Below are 16,912 nucleotides of genomic sequence, written 5' to 3' on the forward strand. Positions count from 1 at the left end.
TTAAACTTCTCTGATTTCATACTGAAAAAGGAAGAGGAAGAATTCACAGTTCTTGCCAGCTGCCTGGGTCTGTTACCATCTTTTCAGTCAGCTCACCAGTTCACCAGTGCCTCTTGTCTCGATTGGCCAATGCCAGCATTTGAGATGATATCCCAGTGGTGCTCAGAATTGGCTTCATTTGCAGACAGACATCCAGATCAAGTAAAGGTATGTAGCAAAATTACTTCTTCCAAAATAGTCTCTATGTGGTAGCAGCTATTTATTGCCTGATTCATTATGCACGTGTACTGTTGTTTTGGATAAGGATCTGAGAATATAACCTGTGAGAGAGAAGTTGTAATGAGAAATATTATTTAGTGGATGTGGGTTGAATTGGTTAAAAACCGCAAGAAGAAAACCTATTTGGTTTTTATATGATTTGTGGAGGCAGAAAATTGGAATGCTATCCCTAGATTATCCCAAATGTCTTTTGCACTTGTAGCCAATCAAGGACATTTAATAGAAACTTTGTTTCTTAAGAAAATACATATCAGAAGTTTTTCTTGCCTGTTAGACATTATCAATATTTTTGAGCATTTCAGTTGTAATACTGAAAAAGATGATAAGGATAAAAGCTTTTTAATAGTTGACTGATAAAAGATGATACATTTTCTCTGAAGGTAAAGAAATAATACCAAGACTTGAATTAGTGCAAGTGGAATAATCAGGTTTGAAATGGAAATGTTTCAACATGACTGCAGTGTTTTTATAACAAAGTTTCATCTCCACAATTCAAGTCCCCCTCTCCTAAGTTTATGGTGTCAGAGGCAAGCCAGATGCATTCTTTACTCTGCAACATGATCTGCACCTGTGAAAATTTGAATACTCAGATTAATCTCAAAATACAGTTGCTGCCAATCTGATAGACATTTGAGACAGATTGCAATGAAACTGATAGCATTTTTTCCATGACTGAAAAGGAACCAGGTAGAAATGCAATATTTCCTTTTTTTCTCTCTTTTTACAAGTTAGGTTTCAAGGTCATGCACTCTTTAAAAAATTTTACACCTTGCAAAACAGATCCCATCTGATTGCTCTGCCCATCAGTTACAAATTCAGTAAAAATTACTGAGTTGAAGGAAAACACATTACTGTTTAAAAAAATCACACAAAAAACCCGCCAATATAAAATGGACAGAGTTTATAAGAGCAAATGAGAAGAGTTAGGCTTTCAAAGCAGTATTTAGGTAGTGCCTGTCATATCAAAAATTTGTGAGTTTTGGTTACATTCTTAATGGCCTCAGAACTTGTGTGCAACATAGTTTTGAAAAACAGGCAGATGTCTCCAGATATCATTTACAGAGCCTAACTTCAGTTCTGGTTTTGAAGGTTTAAGTCTAAATTTTAGCTGGGAAACAGGTTCTATAGTCAGGGCCAGGGTTTTGAAGCAGCATGTTGATATTACTAAGCTAACAGTGTAGGGAGTGAGAGTCTTCCCTGTCGATCAGTCATAGATAAACAAGAGGTTTTAGCTGTGAAGATTTTTGCATTTAAAAGGTGTCACATTTAAAAAACATCCTTGGGAAAAAGCTTGTGCCCCTTTTTGCACCTGTTACAAAGGATAAAATGTGACTGCACTTGGGCAAGGTGATCAGCCAGGAGCCGGTGACTATTGCAAGGTTGCAATATTTGACTTCTAAATTTGAAAAATGCAAAAACTTAGGAGATTTTTAAACTGCATTCTTCTTTTCTTTGGTATTTTCTTTTCTTAGAAATACAAATGCACAGAACTGATACATTTTTATTTTATTTGTAGGCTTTGCTTATCCAGGAACCTAAATGGGACTTGCCACGCCTCCTTCAGTTGCCTGAGAATTATAATACCATTTTTCAGTATTATCACAGAAAGACTTGTTCTGTTTGTACCAAGGTTCCTAAAGATCCTGCCGTTTGTCTAGTTTGTGGTACTTTTGTATGCTTGAAAGGACTTTGTTGCAAACAACAGAGTTACTGTGAATGTGTACTGGTAAGAGAGAGTTAATTCAAGTTTTATAATTGATTCTCCCACTCATTAACAGTTTTTAATTCCATTGCTCAATTTGGATGGTTTTCTTTTCAAAATGTGTTTATATAATCATAGAGTAGTTTGGGTTGGAAGGGACCCTTACAGGTCAACTAGTCTAACCCCTGGTGTTACAGTTTAGTGCTTATTTTTGATGGATAGACAGAGACTGGATTCTGGGGAACAATTTACTTGCATAGCAGCCTACTTCACCTTTTTAAAAAAGTCTTACAAAGCCATTGTGTCTAATGTTGACACCTGATTTTGATTCATAGCCAATTGAAACTTGTTTATGTTTTGACTGTTCTTATATTATCTTAATTTTCCTCTCTTTTGATTTCCTTGCTCTCTGCATAAATAGAATATCAGTGTGTGATTGGGTTGAGTACTTTCTGATACACCTGACCACCTACTAGTGATCTACAGACTATAACTAAATAAGTGGTTTTTTAAGGTCTTCAACTTTTTCAGCAGCAAAGTTTTCTAGTCAGCATATATATAAGTTCTTTGAGGAGCCCGAGTTAGACAACATCTAGTATTGCTTTTCTGACTATGGTAGAGGTTTGCTTTGACAGCTGTTGTCTTTATTCCATAGAATAGTTAGAGGAAGATGAACTTCATGGCTTTTACAAAACTGAGAGGAATTTGTTAGAGATATTCACAAATAATGCATAAAATTAAATCAAAGAAATTTCAAAGGAATCTTGGACCATTTTGAAATTGTTTGAACTCACTTTTCTCTCTCATAATGCTAATATTGTAGGAGAACAAGGAGTGGGCAAAATTTAAAATAGAATTTATAGTTATATTTAAGGTGTCAAGTTTAATGAAAACAAAGTTATAAAAAAATTATATCATTAATTTTTATTATACTTGATTGTATTAAAGCTCCTAATTGTAATAAAACTGTATAGGAAGAGAGCATGTTTTAATTTCTGAAATGAATTGGTGAGTATAAATTGTGCTATTCATAGAGATGAAAGACATATTGAAAAAAGGAAGAATTATTAAAAATTTTGTACTAGATTTTTAGAGACAGACTAGATCTGTGAGCATGGATAGAGAAAGCAATACAGACTGTGTAAAAGAGATAATACTAAGTTTTTCTGAATGCTTTCTCCTATTCTTACCATCTGTGGAAAACGTTTGCTAATTCTATGTAATTTGCTGTACAATAACAAATTGAAAATATTGTAGAGAATATTTTTGCTTATTTTTGTAATTTAATTTTTACATAACAAATATTCTATCTTTCTGAGTAGGGAACAGTTTTTGCATACAGGTGTTGTTAATGGCAGCACGAGACACTGAATTCTAGTTTGGAGAGAGATTTTGCGGCAGGCTATCCATTACCAAATTGGTTCTTACTAAATGATGTGTGCATGTTATTCGAAGCAAAACTAAGTACTATTTTTTACATTCTTTCTGTTAAAAAGTTGACAGGCACTAACAGAATCTTTTCACTCTCTCCTTTCTACACCCGTAATGTTACAGCATTCTCAAAACTGTGGAGCTGGGACAGGAATATTTCTTTTGATTAACGCGTCCGTTATCATCATCATACGAGGCCATCGTTTCTGCCTTTGGGGTTCTGTTTATCTGGATGCTCATGGGGAAGAAGACAGAGATCTTAGGTAATGTTTTCATTACAAGCCTGCGTCATGTTGCTGCCTCTGTGTAGATCAACTTCGTCATGATAGATAGTAATAGATATATATTAGTAACAGATAATAATAGATCTCTACCTTCCTTGCGTGGAAGAATGGAAAATCCCCATTTACTGAAAGTTGGACTGACTCTTTTTCTCTTAGGCTTTTGGGATTTTTTTTGGCCCAAAGGTGGTGTAATCATGACCTTTGAGTTACACACACCTGGCACCCAACAGACAGATTACTGTGTTGCCCTTCCCAATGACAGTCAATTGAGTCTTGCGTTGGGAAACGTTTATCTTCCAAAGGTGTTGTTTGGCCTTTAATCAAACAATGCAGTTGGATTCCAGTGTTGGGAAGGAGCATAACTTTCAAAAATACTCATGGCCAAGAAAACAAGTGATGTTTTCTGGATTCTTTTATCTAGTGTGAGGAAGGGAAGTCCCAGCAGTTACCCTATTAAAAGCAAAATTGTAAGCCCCACACCAATAAAAATGCACACTTACCCTGGGAAAAAAGTTTTATGAATATCATTTGTTGATTATATAATGAAGCATCTTTCCATTTATTTGGCATATTAACCATTTGTTTTCTTCTTTTTTTGCTTCTTTCCCCCTCTCCAGGCGTGGTAAACCCCTCTACATATGCAAGGAAAGATACAAAGTGCTTGAGCAGCAGTGGGTGTCTCATACTTTTGATCATATCAATAAAAGATGGGGGCCACATTATAATGGCTTGTAAATCATCATCATCATCTACACACCATATCACTGCTGTAACCATGAAAGAATGCATCGTGACTGACAATAGCTTTAACTGAATGGGAGCTTAGCTCGTTGGCTCGGGGTGGAGTGGGGTACGGGCATAAAAGGGAAATGGAACTTTGTCAACATGTGAAATCTTTGCAAAATGAGCTGTTGTTGCTACTAAAGAATGATACAATAATTGAAATTAAATCCTCAAAATGGTGTGAGCAATCTGATTGCACTCAGTAGTCCATTTTCTTGTGTTTTTTTAAAGCCCGTTCTTGTTAAGAAGCACAAATTTTACTTAGAGTTGTTTAGAGGCTCCAGGGGTAGCTGTCAGGTTTTTATTTTTCTCTGCATGGAGTTGAGTTTTTAGCAATTTTTGCTGAAACCGTGTATATGTCTACTACATTTACTAAATATGTTGGATAAAATTTCTTTGCCTTTTTTGTGTTGGCTTCAAGTTTTTGCTTGATACGCATTTGTAATTAGACAGGTCTGTGAACCGATTGTGAGACTGCATGGTAACAATTGGTATGAAAGTTGAATTTTAAAGAGAATTTCACTTATAAGAGGTCTATTGAAATATTTCAGGCATTACTAAAAATGTATGCATTCTCAGGAAATTCATAATTTTTTTTCTCCATGAATAAATGAAACAACTGTACATTAGGTTTCTTATTGCTCTTAATGTAATCCAGAACATACATCCTGTCTTCTTTTTTTTTTTTTCTTTTTCAGAAAGGAGTTTTTTTCATATAAATTGATTAAATTGTTAGTGATAACATACAGAAACATAACATACAGAAATTGCTGTATATAAAGAATTTGTATGGTGCCCAACATAGCAGATCCCAGTTATAATCATAACAACCATAAGCCTCCTGTCATTCCAAAGCAGATGTATGTTTCAGAATGATTGGACTGGGAAAGTGCAAGCTATTCTGAAAGTGAAACATAATTTTATATCTCTGCTGTCGTTTCAGGAGGTTTCTCTATCTTGTATTTGTTTAAAGTAATCACTGTTCTTTCTGCTTGGTTTCCTAAAAAAGGAAAAATAAATAAAGAGAAAAATCAACAGAGGTAGCCTGGATGAACAACCAATGCATGTGCAGCCTCACTGGATGAATGCCAAAAGAGTTTATGCTTAGAGGACTAAGAAATTCATGAGAACAGGCATGACTGGGCTAAACCCCACAGTGTAAGTAGGTAGGAAAGATTATAGTTAAAATACTGGTATGTAATATATTGCTACTAATGTTTTTCACAAGCGTTGGACATTTGTTGGCTATTTCATACAGTACTACCAAGCAGTTCCTGGTAGTTTTGACTTTCGTAGCTTGCGTGTAAAATAAAATTTATATGTGTAAAATAAAAACATCTTATGATAAAACCACATATACAAAGAAAACAGTTCCCCAGTGGAAGTCATTATCTAGTGAAAAGTGTATAGGGGAAATAAAATTACTGTATAGCAATCAAGAACAGACCGAAGGAAAAGTAAGTAAATACAATGAGTTTTTCTGAATATCTGCAATTCGAAAACCCTACAATAAAGGATGCTGGTTTTTATACTAACATATAAATATATATATATTTCAAAAGTATTACAGTACATCCTGTAAGATTAGAATTACTCTGTTTCACCGACTAAATGGCTGTGTCTTTTCCAAAATAGTACTTTTTTGATACTGTATTATAAGTTCTGCCTGTGATATTTTTGCATTGCTCATTATGAATATCAGGCCATTTTGTAAATGTGGTTAAAGAGCAAAAAGATTCTTTACATTGCCAGCATAACATTATTACAGGGCTCCTGAACTTGAGTAATCTGTAGTTTGAAGTTTCCAATGCTATATATACAAGAGATAATGTGTCTGAAATTTGATTACTGTGTTATATTTAAAATGGAATGTTCTCTGGTTGTGCATATGGATGTGAAGTAAAACTATTAGCCTTAACTTTAACATCTGGGTATTTCATAGTGTTTATTATAGTACTGGCGAATTAGTCACCAGTCAGTTTAAAAACAACAACAACAAAAAATTACTTGGTTGAAAAATTGTACTTGAATATCCTTGCATGCTGCTAAACAAGAATTTTTATTTCCCCCATAACTTTTTTAATCCTACTTTGTTAAGCCAACCTTGAAAAATAACAGGTCCAAACTAGAGTGGTGCGTGCGTGTATTACTCAAAATATTCTGGTGTGATATCCTGTATGAATGATCATTTAAGTACAGTACATTACTGTAGAATCTAAATCAATCTTGATAACACATCAGAAGATTATAAAACTAGGAATACAGTAACAGCATTGTAAGATATGTTAATAAAAGTCTACTGTCAATCTGTGTGTTCATGAATTTTTTTCTCTCTACCCCAGTCATCCAGAATAACATTAAATTCCACCCAATAGCCAGGCAGTTATTTAAACGTTGAAATCTTATGCATGCAAAATACTTTGCATAGAGAGTAAACCTGGTATGTGTTTTAATTTGTTAATTACAGTGATGTCTTTTGTATTAGTTATTTGGATTATTTTACTCATAAGTATAGCACCTAAAGTTGTGCTTAATTTTATGCCAGCTATTACAGCATTGGTGCTGCAAACTGCTGGAGTTAAAATGTTGAGTTGAGAAACTGTATTTCTGGGATAGCTGTGCTTGATCTTTTCTGTCAAATCTATTTCTGGAATAACTATTTATTCAATTTGATGAATGTACATATTTATGTATTAAATTTTTCCTTTTCTTTTGACCTTTGAGAAATTTAGTGAAACAGTTGTCTTTTTGATCTTGACCTATGGGTAACAGCATCTATCACCATCAGTGGCGGCCTGAAATTGTCAGTGTGTATTTTCATCATCCCTGCAATAGGAATCTTGCGTAACTCACAGTATTTCACAAGGAAATTACATTTTTCCTTTAAAAATGGGATATTTTCCTGCAGTATCCAACAAATGTTCTTTACTTCAGAGTCCCATGAGAATCAGTTTGTATTGTGTATATAGCTGCCAGAGGAGACTGAGTTTTGTGCTGATCTTCATAGGATTTAGATCTGATTTTCATCTAACCTAGATTCTGCAGTCCTGCTTTTTATTTTCTTTTCTCAGAGGTGGGGGTAGTGATGAATGGAGCCTGCCTGAGCATTAGCATAGATAAGAATGAAATTATGCTGTTTGCAAAGTAAGAAATCCACAGGAATGAGCTGACCCAGTGTGTGGAGGTTCACAGCTCTGAATTATCAGGAGAGGAAGTGCACTTAACCAGAGGAGGCTGTCTCCATGTGACAGTTTGTGTTGTTAGTTTTTGTTTGAGTGAGATTGCTCACTGCAGTCAGTGAGATCCACACTGCTGGGCTGAAGGCCACGCTGTATGAATGTCCTTTTGGGAGGGCACAGTGCCTGAAGTCCCTACTCACGTGTTTTCTCAGATGTGCAGTTGTTTCCCTGCAAATTCTCTTACTCTGAGAAGAGTCCCAGCTGCCTCGAGTTCAGCCTTGTGACCTCCCCAGCCTCTTCTCTTCCTGCAGTGTCCTGTCACTGCACTTGTCATCTTGCTCGGTTGTGTGAGCTTATCAGTTTCTGCAAATTGATGTCCTTAGGCAGGAAAAGCATATTCTTTGTTAAGTCAAACACTTCATGAATTCTTAGATGTAGAGATGGGCCAGAGTGTTTTACCAAATTAAAAATCCGTTTAATTGATAGGTTTTAATTTTTTCTGTTATTCACTGTCACAATTCAGGAGATTTAATGCCATATGCTTTAAATATTGCGATTCTTTGAAATACTACTGAGAAAGCAAAACTAAACCTTGTTAAATAAATGATAGTTTCAAAAAGCTACCCTTACTACCCTAAAACATGTCTTTTGCGATGTATGCTTTTGTGTGGTACAGGAAAATATGGGGGGAAAAAAACCACCCTTTTGGAAAACATACTAAATTTACCTCCAAGTTACAGTTAAAATGTCTCAAAATGAGCTTTTCTTAAAGTACCGTTATGTGAAAAGCCATTTCCTGTAATTCTGTCACTTGATGTAGAGCAGGCTGGTCTGAATTTGTGAAAATTGGGAGCTGATTCCATGGAAACCCCGCTCATCACTGAATGATTTACTACCCAATAAATAACTTATTATTCCTTTTGTCTTTATCCCTTGTATGTACCACATGGATGCCTAACCTTTCCATTTCCACTGAGCATGGAAACAAATGTTTTAAGAACTGCAGCTAATGGGTTTCTTTTTCCTTCTTGCACTACCTGCTGTCATGGAGCAGGAATTTTCTGGAAGAAAACTGTTTTCCTGTGAATCAAACCCCCTCAGTCAATTTCTTATGCTGCCCATAAGGTCTGTGTTAATCGAGCTACTGGAATTGCTTACATCATTGCTTGTTATTTAATACATTTCCTATCATAGGATGGCTTGTTACTACTAAATTTTTTAAGAATTTTGATTGAAATCAGTTATGTTGGGCTTATTCCTCATGGTGGGATTTTTTTTTTATTTTTAATGTTTGAACAAAAAAAAAACGGCAAGATACCTTTCAGAGATGAGAACTGGAAAAAACAAGTAATCTCCATGCCCAGGAAATTCCATGCCTTAGGAAAACTATTGTTAAAATATTTACTGTCCCTGCACTATGGCTTTAAATCTGGTGACCAAATGTGTATGGTCCCATTTTAATGTAGAACAGAACTGAAGCATTTACCAAATCAGAACAACATGTTCTTGGGCATTACTTGTTAAATACTGGCAAATACCTAAAGCAGATAACGATCATTTGCCTGTTTTTCAGTTGACAGGGAATATCCTTTGCACTTGCCTATTGAAGCCACTAATTCAGTTTGCTGTGAGAAGGGTTATTTTCTCTCTGTTTCTTTGAAAAGCTGGAGCTCTCTTCTTTCGTGCCCTTTGTTGTCTCCGTGTTGTATAGCAACTACTTTGTTTCTCTAGTATTCCACAACAAAAGAAGCCCAAACCATCTGTGGAGTCCTCTGCAACTGTACAGCAATACTTTTCAAATAAGATTGCATCTTCCCAGAGTACTTCATGCAGAGTTAGCCAGGGGGTACAACTAGAAAACTAGTTTGTAGAGACTGTGGCTGCTTTCTTGCTCTATATTGCTGGTCATTTTAGATTTGTTACACATAATTTGAAAACTTAAAACTAACTTTGCATTTTTTCAAAGTATCTCCATAGACCTTAAGACATACTGTCTGTGTTCTAGAACAGTTTTCTGTAGTTCTCGAGAGAGTTCAGTGTGGAGCTGCTGTTTTAATCTCAGCTCTGCATTGAGGTACTTGGTGAGAACTACTCGTATAAACTAGACATGCAGGGTTTGTTAAGCAAAGCTTTTCAGGGTGAGCTGAAGGAAATGTTAATAATTGTTTCATTTACGTTCTCTAGCTGTCTGCTGCATCCTGTTGGTTTTGTCTCAACTTTTGTAAGCTCCTTTAAGACAGGGAACACCTCCTGTTTGGATCAGTAAGTAACTCTTAAGTGCTGCTCTAATGTTAGATCAACTGGTGTTTGAGCAAATCCAGGTAGTAGGATCTTCCATCATCAAAGAAATATATATGTGCACACAAGACTTAAGTGAGATACAGGCCTTTCATACTTTCTGCATGTTTTCAAACTTTGCTGCCTTGAACCTCAAATGTCCCTCCTCACACAGATATTTTGGCAGCAATCAAAATCAACAGGAAATTGAAGTGAGGTTGTTTCTCATAGTCAGCTGTAACTGGACAGAATAATACCTCCTCAGTATCTGTACATCATCTTTTTTGTCCTGCCAGAAGCTGCTATCTCAAGAAACAAATACTTTCTGAGGGTTAAAGAGGCTTATTGCCTTTCATGAGTCTAGTCCAGTATTTTTACCATTTATACTTTCCAACAGATGACTGATATAATTGAAATAACTTTGAAATAACCTGGTTACTCAGAAATGACTCCTACTTCCACTTTTCTCCTATGTGGATTGGGTATTTTTAGTTAAATAATAGCAAGATTTCATACAGAAATTTTTCCTTATACAAGGAAAAGAGTAAAAAAAGTTTAAAAGGTGCTATTTTAGCAACACCTGTTTTACAGACTGGTATTCTTTCTGGTTGAGTTCTGGGCAAAATTAGGAACCAATGATCAGATTATTGCATATAATTTTACAATTCCTATCTGTCTAAAGAAACAAGTAAGAAATCCAAAGCCATCTGAAGATAAGGTATTAAGTAATGCTGCTCTTCCCTGGGAGGATATTTCCAAGAATGCGGCAATACATTTTTTTCACCCAATGCTGCAGAGCTGTGTTGCATCTTGTCCTCAGAACCATATGTCAAAAGACATGTTATCGTGTGTGAATACCAACAAGGTGGTTCCCCTAGCAACAATAAATGGCCAATTCAAGTGATTTACCCTTGTAAGTGTGTGGCAGGAAAGATGGATTTTGAACACTAAGGGAACTCATTAGCTGTAAGGAGAAAAGCAGCAAATAAAGAACTAGAATTATCCTAGCCAGCATTGCTATTTATTAGAATTGTATACAGCATAATTATAGGGAATTTGCATAAGATATCCTTAACATGAAAGATCTTATTTTACTCTTCTGCAGCTTTTAATTTTCTGCACCTATAGGGAGGGAAAAGGTTGTATCTGGGAAGAGATAATGAGAAGGCACTTTGGAAGCTGAACTTATCCAAAGAACCAAACTTAAAATAAATACTTCCTCCATACTTACTCTAACCTAGCATTTGAGTGATACAGGCCACTCAGTGGTCCAGATATTCATCCACTAAGGGTAAATGTATAGGTTTAAACATAATAGGCACAGGGTGTGATTCTTGGGGATGTTTCACGCAGATCTAGGAGTTGGACTGATCTTTGTGGGTCCCTTCCAACTCAGAATATTGTGTGATAATGATAATTTTAAAATAATAATTAGCTATGGGAAGTTGTAATGACACTACTGCCTCTGTGAAGAAAGCTGTACAAAGCAAGAGTAAGGATTACTGTAGGGAGCATCACGTTTCAGCTCTGCAGAAAAAACGGTAAGTTGATGGTATTTGGGTAACCAGACTTGTGTTATGGAGGAGCTGTACATCAGGTACCACTAACTGATGCACATCACTTGCTAGACTGTGTGGCTCTTTCTCTTGGAATTGGTATCTAGAGTTTACACTGTGTAGGCTCTTTTGTGTGTATTTTTGTTGTTGACTTTTAAGTCCTTTGAGTCACCTTTCCTCTGGAGTTTGGAGCTGGGAATGAATCCAATATAATTCCAACTCCCTGTAGTTCAGCAATGCTATTTACATTTCAGTGCTACCACTACATCAGGCATTCTATCTCCCCCCTTCTGTTTCCAGGCGTCTGCCTGAGGTCTGCAGTTTGTGCTTATGATTTGTAAGGGCTGGACTACGGTTCTGTACCTCGCACTTTAGTCTTGGCTAGAATTGTTATATTGTTGCACTGCTGCTCTGCTCTTTGCCGGTGCTAGTGTAATTACTCTTTAATGCTGTGCTGCTATCGACATAGTTTTGCTGCACTTCTCTAGTCCTTATCTGAGTACTCTGCAGCTGCTGGCTTCTTTAAATCATCTTTGAATATTAGCATAAAGCTTCTCATTACTTCCTTTGATTTCAGAGGCAGTGGAACCCACTCTTACATTAACATTGCTGGTATTTAATTTCCTTCATTGCTGAAGAATTTTTGAATGGAAGTTTTCTCTTCTTTTCAGTCCCTTTTGATGGCTTTTGTTCTATCCACGCTGTAAAACTCCTCAGTTGCTTTGCCCTTGCTGTCCTCAGTATTCAGGTAATGCAGTAGTTTTGTATTCAGGATTTTTCTCCTAGTGCAAGAGAAGAAAACTAGACGCCTCAGCTAGAGCAATGATGTTTGTATGTGCAGAAATATTAACTGCAATAAGACTTTGGCTACCAAAGTCTTACACACAGTCTATTTTCTTCAAGATGGTGGCAACCCTTAAATACGGTGCATTTGCATTTATTTAAAAGCTAAGAAAGGAAAACCAGAGCAGTACCTGTGTGACCTGGTAGCACAAGATGGTATGACACAATGCACTATAACTTGGATACTTGGAATTCACAGTGCTGTATCTGTATTTGCATACCCAAAATTCAAAAGTGCCTCACGATTTTAATGAAAGTAGTAAACATTTCAGCAGTGTCCTTAAAGTCTTCAGCAACTGTTTTTTCCCTTCCAGCAAACCTGTTTAGTATTATTACATTAAGTTCTGATCCACCCCTGTTTATGATGTGTGTAGCTTAATGCAATCATGCGTTCTTGTAATCGTAACTCCATCTCCGGACAAAGAAAAATGCCCGCAGGATGAACATGTATTTTAAAAGCATGAAGTCCTCCTAACTTTTAAAGGAGGTGAATTACTGTGGTGAATGTTTGTGTATATCCATTTACATAAAGACATTTTAAGATTTTAAATCAGGGTAAGACAGTGCATCTCAACTTTTAATTACAGATAGAGTAGGTTACTTTATAATGTGTTTTATGAATAAAATCCTTCAATTTATAATTTGTTAGTTATATGTTTCTCTATAAGTCAGTATTGTATGACAATTCAAACAGGAACAGATTCCCCAAAAAACCTAATGTCCAGCCACTGAACTTCCATGGAATACACTTTGAATAAGCTCATCGGTTAAATACTGTAGACTATTTACTGTCTATGAAATATTTGGTTTCCATTCTATTCTATTCCATTCAAAGGCTATAGCATTTTATAACATTTCATTTAATAATAGCTTTTCACCTTTTGGCATCTACCATGGCAATATAAATGACAAATTTAATTTTCAAATGCATTCTAAGAGTAGGAATGGCTTGCATTAGTGCAGCCATTGTATAATGGGTCTGTCATTACTGCACATGTAATCAGAAGCACTACAACAATTAAGAATTGTTTTTTTCTACCTAAGATTTGCAAGCAACAATAAAAAGTAATAGCTGTACTTAAATATGGCTTGTTTTGGTTTGGCTTCAGAATAAGCAATGTTCATGTGAATTGTAGTTTAAGAGGGACAACACTTCCCATTATTGCAAACAGTAACATTAACTTTTATAATGTTACAAAGATGAAAGGATTATGTGCTTTGATATTTATTCTTGCTGAAATTGAGAAGTTAAGGGGGGGTTACATTGTGTTTGGGTTGTGCTGGGGTTTTTTAAATCTTAAATTGCAGTAAATTAGCTGCCTTTTCAAATTCCACATTATGGTGTTTCTGCAATCCAGGGATGACTCTACTGGCAGGTTGTGAGTTTCAGTTGTACTTACAAAGCCACGGCAATGAAAATTGCTGCAAAATGGAAGACTGCTGTGTGTTTGGAAATCCAATGTGGGATATGAAGTCTATAACCATACCACTTGTGTAGCTCCAAAAGGGTGGTTACCCACTGTGACTGTATCCTGACTGTAAACAAGGTATGTTGAACAGGCTGGCAGTGCCTGGAAAAGCATTTCTAGTGGGACTGCAAGGACCTAGTGAAAAGGGAGAAATAAACCATCAGCATCAGAACAAAACCCATTCAGGGAGAGAAATGAAGATTAAAATATGAATTCTTGTAACAGAACTCCCAAAGGTCTAGATTATATGAACCAAAATAATTTAGTGGTAACTGAGGAAATTTCTGTGGTTCAAAGACCAACCTAAGAATCTGGGAGAAATACGGGAATACCCAGAGTTTCTAGATTCTGATAATCAGAGAATTCTTGGGTATCCTGAGAAATACATGCGGAATACTACATGTAGGTGTTTGCTTGAATCTAGGTGCTTCTTGCATAACTTGATAAAAAAAATATTGACACTTCAGAGCCTTAAGCACAACTCTGTTAGACAAGGCTGTTGATAGTGATGTATGTTTATATTATTATTTGCTGTCTATATTTGAATTTGTTGTTAGTGTTTATATCATCCTGTATGCTACAGAGCCATTCACTTAGGATTCTGTGATTCAGTGATTTTACAATTGCAGACAACAAGAGAAAATAATGGCCTATGATGAAGACTTTGTATACTCCAGTGTACAAAAATTCAACAAAACAGAAATGTGAAATGGAGCACTGCACGGCAAAACTTCTGGAGACTGTTGTACCACCTCAAATTCTAATGCTGTCATGGGCTAAATTCTGAGAAAATGCTAAGATTTACATTTCCTACTGACCATCTGAATCGAGGTTTGACATCAGTTATTTTCATATGTAATTTATTATAATGTGGATAGTAGGGGAAAAAAGTGTGCCTGTAGGATTACAAAGCACAGAGTTCACTAATCAAGAGAAAGGTAAAATAAATTACCGTACTTTGGTCATAATGATAACAATTCACTGTTAGAAACTTATTAAAACAACACTGGTAGAGCAAAAGGCAAAGATGGTGCTGAGTTTTGCAGAGAATGCCATTGCTCCTCAGTCTTTAAAGTTTGCATCTTAAATAATTATGAAAAGGTACATGGATTAAAACCTATTTTGAATTATGAAGATTACTTACAGACTGCTGCTAAATATAGATAACACCTAATGCTTTCTTGCTTGAAGTGGTATTGGATGCTGTGGGGTGAGTCACCCTCGCTAAGCTGATAAACGCAGCAGTTGCTCTCTTTGAAACAGATTGTATGAGATGGGTGGGTCCAGTTACAACCTCCATGGAAAAGCAGAGGGTGGTCCTGATGAGCTGGAAAAACGAAGAGATTGCTGCAGAAAACTGAGTTAGAAGAAGCCCCTGTGACATGCTCACTTAGAAAAAGTATCGGCACATTGAGCAAAGAAACAGCCTCCCCTTTTACTAAGATTTTTTGTAAACAAAGGAAAGTGTCTAAGAGAAATACCTACCTGAGTTTCTTCTCATCAGGCAACCATAACCAATCTGAAAAATGGTTATAACTAAGCTCAAATAAAGACTAATGGGTACAAAAGGAAAAGTCCAGAGCTGGGACATCTCCTCCACAGTCATTTTAAGATGATTTTTTAAATAATTTCCTTCACCAGGACCTCTTTGTCAGAGCACAGGTGGAGCTGCGCTTGCAATTCATTGTTCTCCACAGCTAACTGAATGCACAGAGGCGAATGAGGCGTTTAGTCCCAGTGATGCTGCTAGCTACGCACATCTACGCCTTGGTTTTATCTCTGTAGAACCTCCCTGAACATCACTCTTTCACGGTGTTTCACCGCCCTTTTCCGAACGCCCCCGGCCCTTCCCCCGGTCCCCTCTCCCGGAGCCCCCGGGCCGCGCCCGCCCTGAGGGACCGGCGCGCGCCGCCTCTCGGGGCCGAGCGCCGCCCCCGCCCCGCACAGCGCGGGGCGCCGCAGCCTCAGAGCTCGGCCCGGGGGGGGCGAGGGGCCGCGGTCGCAGCTCCTCAGCTGTGCAGAGACGGAGAGAACACTGTCTCTCAGGTGTGCTGAGCTCCCGCCTGGTCTCCGCCCCTGCGGACCTGGCCCGCCCCCGGGTGGGATGGAGGTCGAGCCTCAAAACCGTAAGGGGCTTCGAAATGGCGCTCGCCATTTGCCTTGCAGCCCTCTGGCGCTAAGACCCCGGCAGGGCTTGTCACCTCTGTGAGGGAGTCGATGCTGGCAGGCCTTGTTACTGGCGGCAGGAGCTTGCCGTGGCCCCAGGGAAGTCTGCTTTCAGCCCCGGGTACTGCGGCGGCGAGGGGAGGTGGGTCCTGGGCTGCCCGGGGCCGCTGGGGCAGCATTACAAGCACTGGTGCTGAGGCGGTGCGGGTACCCCGCCCCCGCAGGGGTGACCAGCTCTACCTGTCTTTCCAAAATCCATAGGTAAGCAATACTCAGGGAAAAAAATCTTCATGATTAAAAATGGCAGAAGATACTACAAGGCCAGAAGTGGGCGTGACACGGAATTCAGGCCAATCGGGACAAGGCCCTGAATAACTGAAGAAAAGTCTCTGTAAGTTTCCCTAAATGCCGAAGTAGATCTGACCCTAGTGTACAGTACTTCTTTAAGCGACCTTCTAGTAATTAGTGAACCATATATACATTGCAAATACTATAACACTTGATAAATGCCTTTAAGCAAATGTAGTGTCCTTTTCTTCCTTCCTGGTACATAGAGGTATGCTATTATTAGCGAAAGAAAGGAAAAGGTAGCGTTATCTATAGATGATACTGCACACAAATTGAGATCAGGCTAACTTAAAATGTCTTTCTCATTATTTCTCTGAAGCAGTGCATCTATTTTTGTGAATACAACATGACTTTTAGTTTTCACTTTTAAAAGCTAGATTTTCTCACTTCATTCTCCCCTTCAAAAGTGGCACTCTGGAATTGCAGTTTCATTGCACTGAAAGCCAAGGATCAGTGTTTTGATGTATTTTGAAATTATTAGGTGGGAAACTATGTTCTTGTACAGAAATTTCAAGTAGTATGATGTGGAGTAATAGTGGTCACTGTCAGCAAGTCAGATGCAGTTACTGAGTTCTTTTCTGGCAAAAGCAGTGAA

At 37.5% G+C, this 16,912-nt stretch overlaps 2 protein-coding genes across 16 annotated transcripts in view; both read left to right on the forward strand.

Moving 5' to 3' along the window:
- UBR3 (ubiquitin protein ligase E3 component n-recognin 3) overlaps window positions 1-7,202 on the forward strand; it is a 108,917-nt gene extending 101,715 nt beyond the window's left edge. For all 4 annotated transcript variants that reach the window (XM_027911537.1, XM_027911538.1, XM_027911539.1 and 1 more), the window contains 4 exons: window positions 31-207; window positions 1,796-2,005; window positions 3,536-3,675; window positions 4,314-7,202. In XM_027911537.1, the coding sequence (XP_027767338.1) occupies window positions 31-207; window positions 1,796-2,005; window positions 3,536-3,675; window positions 4,314-4,431 (645 nt within the window). In that variant the 3' untranslated portion in view covers window positions 4,432-7,202. The remainder of the gene's footprint in view (window positions 1-30; window positions 208-1,795; window positions 2,006-3,535; window positions 3,676-4,313) is intronic.
- A 7,885-nt stretch (window positions 7,203-15,087) lies between these two features.
- MYO3B (myosin IIIB) overlaps window positions 15,088-16,912 on the forward strand; it is a 198,439-nt gene continuing 196,614 nt past the window's right edge. For 9 of the 12 annotated variants that reach the window (XM_027911546.1, XM_027911541.1, XM_027911548.1 and 6 more), the window contains exons 1-2: window positions 15,782-15,849; window positions 16,231-16,360. The gene's annotated coding sequence lies outside the window, so the exon portion shown is untranslated. Of the gene's footprint in view, window positions 15,165-15,781; window positions 15,870-16,230; window positions 16,361-16,912 lie in introns of those variants that run through there. The other 3 variants (XM_027911542.1, XM_027911545.1, XM_027911543.1) reach the window with 3 other exon arrangements.

Source organism: Empidonax traillii, unplaced genomic scaffold (assembly GCF_003031625.1).
Source record: "Empidonax traillii isolate 1590-97213 ecotype Southwest subspecies unplaced genomic scaffold, ASM303162v1 scaffold33:size3420811, whole genome shotgun sequence".
In the NCBI taxonomy this organism is placed as follows: Eukaryota; Metazoa; Chordata; class Aves; order Passeriformes; family Tyrannidae; genus Empidonax; species Empidonax traillii.